Genomic DNA, 12095 nt, shown 5'->3' with positions numbered 1-12095 from the left:
CTCTAGATCTACACATAGCTGTTCCTAAAAACAGGTCATCACCCCGGCCAACTTTTCCAGCATAATGGCCTCTCAAATAAGATGGTACTTAAACTATGGAACTCTCTGCAAACTAGCTGCAAATGTCTCAGCCCGGTACTACTACAGATATGAAACTTATTGCACTTTAAATGGTAAGTGTAAGTGTAATGGTCTCAAGATTTTCTTTCTGATCATGTTTTGCCAAGAACTGAAATCAGCAGGTTTGCTTTGCCTGAGTGGATGCATACGCGTCAAACCGTAGAGACTTACAGTAGGTTTTTATGACTAATGCTTCCAACTGCTTCTAATATCAGTCCAATTTCTTACCACATCTGGTACAGGCACATTTGCTGTGTGGAGGTATGCTAAAGCCTGGTGTTCTTCTGTTATCTTCTCTGTGATTACTGCATAAAGAGAATGAAATAGAGGGGGGTTATCGCTTCACCAATTTTTCATTTTTATTTAGTTCTCTTTTTTCCCTACAGGGTCTGCCCTCATTCCCCTGACTTCATCTCATCCCTTCAAACTTTAGAGTTGTTTATGGTTAGGTTAACTTGGGGGCATGCCCAAGCATGCTCATCGAACTGTCTCAGACATTTGCTACTTCTTGACATTCATTCGTTCTGCATCTATTGGTGCTGTTGCTTGGAATCAGTTATGAAAAAAAATCCTTACAGAATCTCCTGTTTCTAATGGAGCATGTATTCAAAAAGAACAGCAAAGCCTTTTTTCAAAGGCTTTTTTCTTCTTGCCAAAAGGGAACTGTTTAGTGCCTTATTTTTAACAGAAAACAGAAGGTATTGCATGGACACCCTCTGCACAACGTTATGTCCTGGCAGATGTTGGGCATAGCACCTGTGAACAGGATTACGAAAGCCGGCTGTTATTAAAAGTCGGCTGAAGCTAAGAAAGATAAATGGGGCTGCCCTCATTTTTGAGATTTAGACTGACATTTAACAATATAAGCCTCAATTACCTTTTTTTTCTTCTTTCTAACTGGTTCACATTGGATGGATTAGGGATGTGAACGCATCTACACTTCTACGTATCTGTCATCAAGAGAGTGGTAGACCCTGTAGGTTGTGAGGTGGGACCTCCATGGATCATATCAGTTAGCCTGTAGTGCACTGATATGACCTAGCCCATGACCTGGTTGCCAGTTCATCGCTTGCACTTTTGGTAGTTACAGGCCACTGCATACTAAAAAAAATAAATAAATAAAAGACCTGCCTGATGTTTTGGAGATGCTCTGACCTGGCCATTATAATTTGCTCCTTGTCAAAGTGCACTAAGTAGATGCTTTGTTGAAACAGTATGTTGTGTATGTTGAGTATGCTGAGATGATATGTATTATACCTGTTAAATGTTCAGTTACATCTCTGGTTAACATTTACAGATTTCAGTGAAAATCCACTTAATTTATCAATACTTTATGTATGCAGTTAATTAAAAGTCTCATGATAATCTACCATTATTTGAAATACGTGTTTGTGGTCAGTCATGTTGTGCATATGTGCTGGCCTGTGCTGCATGCTGATACAGACTGCATTGTGTAATGTAAAGTTGTGTGTTTCTTTCAGATCCATGGTCAACACATCCCTGGTGCACCTATCCAAACTTAGCCTCTGTCACTACATGCCTCTGCTCAGCTGGCTGTGAGTACAACACTTCTCAACATCCTATTCTGAATTTTCACAGATCAGCTTCACTGGTGTCAGTGGTACATTTAGATGGTCCTAATGAAGCGGTAAACAGAGTTTTGAGTTTAAGGCAAGGGAGTTGCACTCAAAAGGCTGGCAAAGTTGTAAATAGGAGTGGTACACGCCTGTTATAGATTAAAGGAGAAATTATACTTTTTGAAATATTATTTTGTTGGGATATATGTGTGTGTGTGTGTGTGTAAGGGGGGGGGTGCTGGTACTGCGCTACATGCATCTAGCAGATCTCATTATAAGAGGTGGGGCCCACCTTGAATTACTGACATCATTAAGTTCGGGATCCAGTATTCTAGTAGATGCAGAGCAGACAGAGCAGAGCAGAGGCCCTATGCATAAGCTTGCTCTGCCTATAGCAAGTATTAGTGTAACAGGCAGGTAACATATTAATAATAGGAGAAGTAAAATAATATCTGCCTTTATTAGTTTCATCTATATGTCTTGAAAAAGGCCTGTGGAAGAGACTTTTAATAAAGACACAAAAAACGAAAGCCACAGTGCATTCAAAGCTCTACAGCTCAACCTTTAATATAATGCAGTGCAAATGGAAAGCATGTTAGTAATGGCACAGCACAGTGGATTTGGGAAGAAACAGTGAATGTTTGGCTGAAGTGTTTGGGAACACACTGTCAGTTTAACTTAAGGCTGTTTTCTTCAGTACTGGGTGAACTATATAGGACTTCCAGTCCTTATTATAAAGAGTATGCTAATTTCAGCTGACTGAAAGGATATGGACAAAATAACATGATTTTATATAAGCCTGGTACTTGGCTGCATTTCGCTTTGCTATTACTGACTGCCTAGTGTCTGCAACTCATGGGCATCACTAGACCCTAGTAATCTTCCATACAGGTATTTTTTAGTTCCTGGATTTAGTTACTGGGCACCTACATCATCTCTTTAAGAGTTTTTAAGATGTTTCTGTAGTTATTGGCTTAACTGTTAAATTATCCTTTATGGTCCAGTCCCTCTTTCCCTCTGGTGATTGGAAAGGTTTCATGTCATGGTTCAGACCTAGCCTTTTTCTGCTTTGTTGGGTTTTCCTGTGTGACATGATTATAGATATGCCTGTGTGTAAACTGTCTGCCTGTGCAGTGAACCATGCTGTGGATAATGACCTTGACGTCTGGAGACTCCCCCTCAAATGTAACTTGTACTTACATTCATCTGTCTTGAGCCTTTCAACATTGCAGCAGGAGACACAGAAGTCATGGGGATTGCGAAAACATCTGTTCCGGAGATCAGTTAGTAACTTTGGTTATAGAGTGAGTGAGTGTCCCTTTTCCTCCACTAAAAACCCAAGGGCTCATATGTAGGCCCACACTCCTTTATTTACAGTCATAAGCAACATACCTCATTCATGATTCAAGATGGTTACAGAGACAATTATAAATGTGATTGGATCATAAATCTTAAGATTAATAATACATATTTTTTAAGTAGCTTAGAACATTAGAGCACCTTTTGTCGAAACCCATTTTTAAGTAAGAAAAATATTGGAACGTGAATGACTGACAGGTGTTTCTTGTTGGTCAGCTGTATCCTGTGAGAGCTCTTGTTTAAACAGTGAATGTGCCCTCAATGTCTACTCTTGGTTTAGGCTGAGGCTCTTGGTTTGAGCCTGGTTGAGCTTGGTTTCATCTGTGAAGACTGCAGTTGTTAAAAAAGAATAAACCAACATGAAGACTGTCCATTGTGCTGAGAACACTTGCAGCATCAGCAATTTGATGGCTAACTGTTGTTCACTTGTTCCCTTGTATAAGTAAGGTCAGAAGTATGGACAGAAACATCAGTACAAATGCACTCGAGTCACTTATTTTGTTACAATGAAAAATAGCAAGGTATTTATTCTGTAAGTGTTTATTTGGTCAATGTCAACTTTGTTGAGAGAACTCACCTTTCACACTGGCTTCTGGTATTAATTATGTGTGTATTGTTTGGCTTGTTTTACTCACCCTCTTTGTGTTACATTTCACTCTGGACTACCTCTTTGTGCGCATCTTGCTTGCATCTTGGATAACAGCCTTGCTTTGTTGTTGGCTGTAAGAGTATCTTATCAGCCATGCTGCTGTGTATTACTTCAGGGCTACAACTTAATTAAAACACATAGATCTAAATGAAATCTTTAACTTGCATTGCTTAGTTGAGCTCAACAAATTAAATTAAATGAAATTAGGCTAGGTGTAGGAGTATATTGTGAGAAATTATCTGGGATCAGTTTTAGAGAGAGTGTTTGGAGTGATACTTGCTTGACTATTCAGGGAAGCCTATTAGTGCCAAGATGCCATTGGGAAAGCCTACCCAGAATTTACTCACATATCACATATAACTCTAAAAAAGGGATTTTAGAAGCTATATAAACATAGTTGTTTGGAAACACTTGAAATAACATTTTAAGAATGTTTTACAGTATCATTTTTGTTCTAACATATGGCCATTTAGGATGAGTGAGGTCAAATAAAAGATGAAGGACTTCTGGGGTTTCACTTTACTTTTTAGAGGGAGACCTGGCTCAAGAAAGAGTTGGTTCTTAATATCGATCCACATTACTTTCTCTTTCTATTACTCACTCATTTATCTAGTGGATTCCCATGTAGTGTTCTGGTTGTATTCTTATGCTGTAGTTGCCTCATTTACAAAATGATTTGCCCCCCTTCTCAATTTCTTTTATTTTTGCATTTAAACCTTTAAATGTTTCAGAACATCCAACTGATAGTACTATAAATTACGAAACAACATAAGTAACAACCCAGTGCACTCATATCCCCATGTGAAAACGTTATTGCCTCCCCAGCTGCTAAACCAACCAGTTAACCAAATATGATTGACCACTAGGAATTCCACTAGCCACACACAGGCATGACTACTTCCAGACCTGTTGAATCTAAACATCACTTAAGTAGAGTCTGTCTGGCAATGTAAAGCAGGGTAGGTGTAGAAGGTCTGAAAAGCAGCACATGATGTCACGTTGTAAAGAGATTCAAATATAGATAAGAAATGAGTCTCAAAAGTCATTGAAATTTCTCAGTTTGGAAACGGTTGCAATGTCATTGCTAAGGCTCTGGGACTCCGGTAGAGCAAACCACAATTAGAGAGAATTAAAAAAGTGTTGAATCTTAGCAGTAGTGGCTAGCCTACTAAAACTTTACCAAGAGCATATTGATGACTCATCCAGGAGGTTGCATAAGATCCCAAACAAACATCTAAAGAACTACAGGCCTCAGTTAAAGCCATAAAAAAAGCCACAGGGCAAAATTGCACTCATGGGTCAGTGCTGTGGTAGTAGTGTGATGGTCTGTGGCTGCACAGGGGCTAGACAGTAGGACAGTAATCTGAAGCATCCAAGTCAGTCTGGCTCTGAATGGCTCAGAAGAAACAAAATTAAGGTTTTTCTAGGTGCCAAGTCAAGAGATGCTGTGGTGAGACACTTAAACGAGCAGTTCATGCTCTCAAATCCTCCAGTGTAGCTGCATTAAACTCTATAAAACTTACAACTACATAAAACTGCAGTAAAACTTAAATTCTACAAAGAACAGCAGGCTAAAATTCCACCAGATATTAGGTTTATGGGGGCAATTACTTTTTCACTAGGGTGATATAGTTTAGTTTATAAAGTTTTTAATATGCTGAACGATCATTTACATTTGCTGCATTTTGTGTGGATTAGTTGTCTTTATCTCAAGGTTGATAATCTGAAACATGTGAAAAAGAAATTTGGAAAGGGGCAAATACTTTTTTCCACAGAACTGAATAATGTGTTATAATATTTACTCAATATAGCACATTCCACTTCACTGTAAAATCACACATAATTAACAGTATATGCATTTATTAAGGGTGAATTTGTATTGAATAAGTATTGATAGATATAAAATAGAAAATGCATTGCATACAAATGACATACAAATGCAATGCATATGTATAGATATGTTTGTATAATATCTATCAACAAGCCTAACCTAAATATGATGTAGATTCTTTTTTACGTAATTATCACAACAATAAAATCTGTCAAAAAAGGACCACAAAGGCCCATTGAGGAGCTGCAGGGTTGAAAACCACTGTAGTTAACATGGGACATCACAAAGGCTCTTAATAACTTCACAGTTATAGTAAGATCATTGTATTGATACTGTGAATACTAGCCATTAAACAGATCAGATGACTCTGTTGTATTAAATGCATAGAGAAAGGCTTTTGGCACTGACAGCAAGATGTCAAAGAGAATGACGTACCTTGTGTTTTTATCCTTGGATTAAATTAAGTGAGTCAGTGCCATTTAGCATAACATGGCATTTTCTTGTCAAGCCTTTTCACCGTAATTATAATTATACAAAGACACTGAGGAAGATTTGCATAATTATACTTTCTGCAGGCGCCAATATAGCCTAATCTATCCTCTCTCCAAAATACAAATCAGCTTCGTCACATTTACAGGACTTGTCAGCGCAGTATTGGTGGCTTTAACTTGAGCGTAAGCATTCAGAGCTAATTGGGATGCAGAAATTAAAGGCAGCACTAGTGGGTTCACACCGAAGTCAAAAGCAATTATAGCGGCTAACTGCTACTTCATTTCCCCAATGATTCCTCAATGTGTGGAGTATGCTCTCCATGAAATTCAGACAAGAGTGCTGAGTTTGCACAAAAAAATAGAAGGAAGACAAATTTTAGTGTAAAACCAGAAGAAGGCATGAATTGAAACTGAACAGTGTGTATTGTAAGCAATGATGTATACAGATTTACAGCATGCCCTGCACAGTACTAACTACTAGGATTGAATTACTTTCAAGCTGTTACAGTAAAAGTAACAAAGTTCATTACAGTTTAAGACCAATGAAATTTAGCTAAATGTTGAAAGCAATATTAAGTAAACACTTGATAAAATTGTATTTCTCTCATATAGTTACATACAGTTCTGAGCGCATGTTCTCAGAGAATTCGGAGAGGCACCTGACAGAATGATATTTAACTCTTTAAAAAGCCTATGGCTGGTCAGTGGGCTGGAAGTGTTATTACAAACTTCTGTTAGCACTGAATAGCCCCACCAGTTTGTACAGAAATCCCTTTAGGTACTAAATAGTGAATAGTGAATAGTGTGTAATACGTCTTGGAGTGTTAAGGGGTTAAAATATACTTTTCCAAAAGACAACTGCAGTGTTATTTGCAGTTATTATTCAAAACCTGATTTGACTACTCATTCATTCATTCATTCATTCATTCAAGAGTGTTCACTTAATGTGTCACATGACTAGAGGCACCCAAACCCAAACAAAAGAAAATAAATACATTTAATAAAACTTCTGAACAAAGGTAAAACATACAGAAAGTAAACACGCTGTGGAATTATATTACATGTTCATGTGGCCAGATGATACAGGGTTTTCTGTCTTTCATAAATATAAAGCCTATACATTTGTTTTAATTTGTATGGGACTGATTCATTTAAATGTGAAAATTTACAATAATGGAAATTTGGAAATGGGGGAAAAATTGACAGAACTGTATATTATATTATAATATTTACTCTGTATGGCATATTTCACTGTGCTATTTAAAAACATAACATAATTAAATATGGCTAAATGCACCAGATCTACCAGCAAGCCTGACCTAAATATGGTGGACTAGTTTTTCAAGTAAATGTCACTAGAATAAAATATCATATTTGGAGCATAATTATGCTTATAGTCATACATTTCATAAAACTGAACAAAAGTGAAAACACACACAAAGTAAACATGGTGTGGAATTTTATTACAGAAGGGTCTGTGTGGTGTACTGTTATTACAGAAGGGTCCATGTGGTTTTCTACTATAATTAAATATAAAGCCTATACATTTGTTCATTTGTATTGGACTGATTCACTCACCTCACTGTTTTCTGATATATTATCTGGCATTAATATATATTTTAGTAAATGTATGTGGTGATATGTGTGTGATTTTAAAAAAGAATATAAAATAATATTTTTCTTAACACAATTATCACATTTAAAGCTATTTATCCTGAGTGAATGGAAACAGTGATTCAGTTTTGGTTTTACTGGCAATGTTTTTTTCTGATGCTGGTGCACTGGTGGAAACTCATCCTGTGATATATTTTTAAACAGTTTTACACAGTTTGTTTATAGTTTATTTGTGTTTCAGATAATTATGGGGGAGGTAGAGGAAGCTAGGCTACTCTAAAAGGGAATTAAGCTCCTCAAACACAATATAGCCTGGCTTTTGGAGGGTTAGGACACTAAAAGCATAAGATATTAACTATACATTGATTAACCAGCAATTATGTCCAATGTTAAGGTCTGAGTTGGATAATAAGCGAATAATCAGTTCTTGTAGTTGATGTGTTGGATGCAGGAGAAATGGCCAGGTATAAAGGCCAGAGAGGAGAGACTGAGGAGAGACTGTGAAAAGGGCCAAATCCTTATGGCCAGCTGACTGGGTCTGAGCCAAAAGAACAAGGCCTTGTTGCCTTGTGGCATATACCACAGGACACCTTCATAGGCCTTGTAGAATCCATACCTTGGTCAGTCAGAGCCAGTTTTGGTGACACATGGAAAACCAACAGCATATTTGGCAGGTGATCATAATCTTTTGCGCATTCCAGCTCTAGGGCGTTTTGCTGTGTTCCTCAGTGCAACTCTAAACAGACACAGCCATTTCCATTCTGAAATGTATCCAGGCAATCAGGATGATTTACATTATACAGTCTTAGCTTACTATTATTATTCGCTGGAGTGTTCATGGCAAATCAAATTAAATAAAATATGATAAAACACCATTCCCATCCCTAACTGAACTGTAAATTTACATATATACCTTTATACCATTATAATGTCAGGCTGTGCATTTGCATTTACACATTACAAGTATTAAATGCGTGTGCAGCTTGAAGAGGCTTCCCTTTCTCTTTAAACAATTCTAAAACTACTTTCGCTTCCCTGAAGAGCTTTTCAGTGGATGGTTCCTGAAAGAACCATTGTACTAATGAGAAGTGCGAAGTCTTCAGTATAAAGAACATTAGAGTGCAATCACAAGCTTTAATATGTGCAAGGTTAGTGCTTAATTAAGTGTTCTCGACTGAGATCATCATCACTCAGGTCGTCAATCAGTGTTTGAAGACAGTGAGCGACTCGGATATTCAGACACCCTGGGGGAAAAGGGAAATGCATGTGTTCTTCAAGGATAGTGGGTCAAGCTGAGCTGTGCTTGAAGATAGAAGGGTTCTTGGTATGGATCCAGTTTTGACCATTGCTATCAGGTAGGGAGGGGCTGGTCCAAAGAGGGGCTTAGGATGAGGGTGATAAAAGAAAGAAGGTCCTGAGCATCTCCATTTGAGAACAGATCTGAGTCTGTTCTTGCTGTGATTTCCTTTTACACCAGGAACACATTTTAATGACAAGTGTAAACAGAAACCGGTCAATGTATTTCCAGATACAATCCGGATACAAAACGCTTGTTAATGCCAAGAGTAAACAGACTCCTTGTGTTTGATAAACCAACTCATGTAATCATTGTTGGTTGGAAATGTAGAAAAAGAGCGGTAGCTGGCTGAACACTTACTAGCCATTCATAGAACCTCCCTGTTAGCTTCTGTCAATATCAGATGCCATGCGATGTAGCAATGTTGGCTGTGTCCAAACGCGGGACTGCTCAGGTGGCGGTTATGTCGGGTTCTCTGTTTGGTCATTACAGCTTTCAATTGTGTGCCTCTGTGTGTGTGTGTGTGTGTGTGCGAGAGAGAGAGAGAGAGAGAGAGAGAGAGAGAGAGAGAGAGTGAATGCATGTGAGAGATAAGAGGCTTCATCTGTTCTTTTAGAGAGATCTCCCTGGGCTGCTTGTAAGGAGGCTTTCATCTTCAGTGCAGTCTTGGGTCAGAATGACCTTGCCTATACAAGCCTGACAGAAGGACAGCTTCGGAAGGGTAGCCACTTTCAGCTTATCAGAGAGAGAGAAAGTGCAAGTACATAAATGACCAGCTAGGCTAGAGGACTTTGACAGATCCTTAGTATAAATGGATATTACTCACCTGGCAGTTGCAGGCCTAAATAGTGTGTAAACAGTCTAGCTAGACCCTAGATTAACACACAGCAATCAGTGAAGTTACTTTAGTTACTCTGTCATTTGTCATTAGAAATGACAACAGTTCCAAATTGTAACAAATTCTCTTTAAAACCTCCCTTTAAGCAGCTTGGAATTTCCCATATCTGCAACATTGTTTAGAAACATTGCAGAACTATTGCAGTTAAGAGGAACCGTGGAGGTCAAGAGAATATCTTGTAGGTCAAGAAAATGTTCAAATAGAACTGCTTATATGTCAGCTAGAAAAGCAAACATCAATATGAGAGTAAATTACTTGTATGAAGGTTTATCTGAGACAGAGGTGTTGTACTATTTTACTGTGCAGCATTGCTTACGCTACATAGTAGTGTAATTAGACGGAAACCTACAACCTCATTACAAAAGGTATGAAGTAAGCAAAATAACATCTAGCTTTTTAGCCTGCCTGGCTAAAAAAAAGTTTGCAGGCTTAGTAGAGTCCAAACATTTGCACATACCACAAATTACCAAATTTAAACACAAGCCAACTAGACATTTTTGGTTAGTAGAACGTTAAGAGAACGTTCTGAACATTTTTGACTTTTGATTCTCAAAACGTTCAGTCAGTCAAGTCTTCTGGACGTTCCTAGAACAATTTTTGTTACCTTTTATTTAAAGTTAATTTGTTTATTGTCATTTTAGCTTGAAGCGTATTTGTTAATTCCCGTTTATGTTTGAAGTTTATTTGTTAATTCCTGTTTTAGTTTGAAGTTTATTTGTTAATTCCCATTTATGTTTGAAGTTTATTTGTTAATTCCCATTTTTGTTTGAAGTTCATTTGTTAATTCCCAGTTTAGTTTGAAGTTTATTTATTTTATTCTGTTTACAATGAAATATATGCTTTTCACATTTAGTAGACATATTTCAAAAAGTAATGCAAGTCATCATCAGATCATTTAAACCTTTTTTATTATAAGCTGAAAGGCGGGAAATGTTATATTCTATGTATAAATAAATGCCTTAGTTCAAGTTTGGAAGTTTTAGTTTTACAACATTCATTAAATATAATATATCCATGTGATATCAGTGTGATTACATATCGGTTTTATCAGTGTTAGGAAAAGTTACTTCAGATGTTTCCCTAGTTTTATTTTTGGTGTAACTGGGAGTGTACATTGTAATAACATTGTGATGCACATTGTTATGATGTGCCAACGATTTCAGAACATTTCCTGAATATTATTACTGTACCATTACTTAGCTAGCTTGGAAAGACGTTTGTGACAAAATACATGTCAGACAAAAACAAACACAGTATAAGTGAACAGAAAAGGCAAAAGATTCCAAGCAGCCCACATCAGCTTGTGACAGTTCTGTTAGCATGGTCCTAGCCAGCATCAAGATGATAAAGATCTGCCACTGAAGCAGTAGAAGATATGAAATTGCTTAATGAGAAGTTTGAGTTTAATTTTCAGTTCTTGTAAACAACAATGCCAGTGCTTGCAGGAAAGACAGAGGGCTGTGGAGAGCATTAGACCTGCATTAGCTACCTTAAGGAGACCCTAGAAAGCTTTCAGGTAACGAAAAGTGACGATTTAGAGGACTGGTCAGGTCACAGTAATGGTAAAATAGTTTGCATTCCAGAAGAGGAGGAAGGCAGAAAGGAAAATGGAAGGCCAACTGAATTTGTTGCTGCCTTGATTCCTAAACTACTGGGCGATACTCATTTTCAGAAACCCCTGATCATCAACCAGGCTCATCGTGTTCTCCAGCCACAACCATCAGATGATTCAAAGGCCTGAACAATCATGACCGGAGTGCATTCTCTACCGGGGAAAAGAGTTGATTGCATGACTTGGAAGGTGTCGCGACTTGGTCTATAATGGTCATAAAGTGTACATCTTTTCATATGGCACTGCTGAGGTGATGGAACAGTGAAGGGATTAAGAGAGCTGGAGGTGACCTGCACTGTCCGTTTTCATGTGAAGCTTTTTTTTTCTGGCCCACTTTTTCTGGCTTTTTACCTTTTGTACAGAAGCCTTGAAATTTAGAGATGGTCTTCATGATCAGGTGCCTTTGTCCTTTTTTTTACATTCTTTACACAGCACTCACTTTGACATTTATTATACAGGAGCCGACTGTTAAATTTACTTCACTTTATGATTTACTTTCTACAGCTAAAAACATACTAAAATATATATTAAATATGGAAAAATGTGAAACTATAGCATTCTGCACAGTCTTAGAAGAAACATTTGTATAATAGATCAGACATCTAGCAATTAAAAAACACAGCACTAGAGCAATCCAAGGGAACCTT

General features: G+C 37.5%; 1 protein-coding gene across 1 annotated transcript in view; it reads left to right on the top strand.

Moving 5' to 3' along the window:
• Window positions 1-12095, top strand: part of rxfp2a (relaxin family peptide receptor 2a) — a 122315-nt gene that overhangs the window by 67256 nt on the left and 42964 nt on the right. Inside the window, exon 9 of the mRNA XM_072659121.1 lies at window positions 1602-1676. Coding sequence (XP_072515222.1) covers window positions 1602-1676 — 75 coding nt within the window. The remainder of the gene's footprint in view (window positions 1-1601; window positions 1677-12095) is intronic.

This window comes from Salminus brasiliensis, chromosome 16, assembly GCF_030463535.1.
Source record: "Salminus brasiliensis chromosome 16, fSalBra1.hap2, whole genome shotgun sequence".
Lineage (NCBI taxonomy): Eukaryota > Metazoa > Chordata > Actinopteri > Characiformes > Bryconidae > Salminus > Salminus brasiliensis.
Note: the sequence above shows the minus strand (reverse complement) of the source record. Positions and strands in the feature narration are given on the sequence as shown.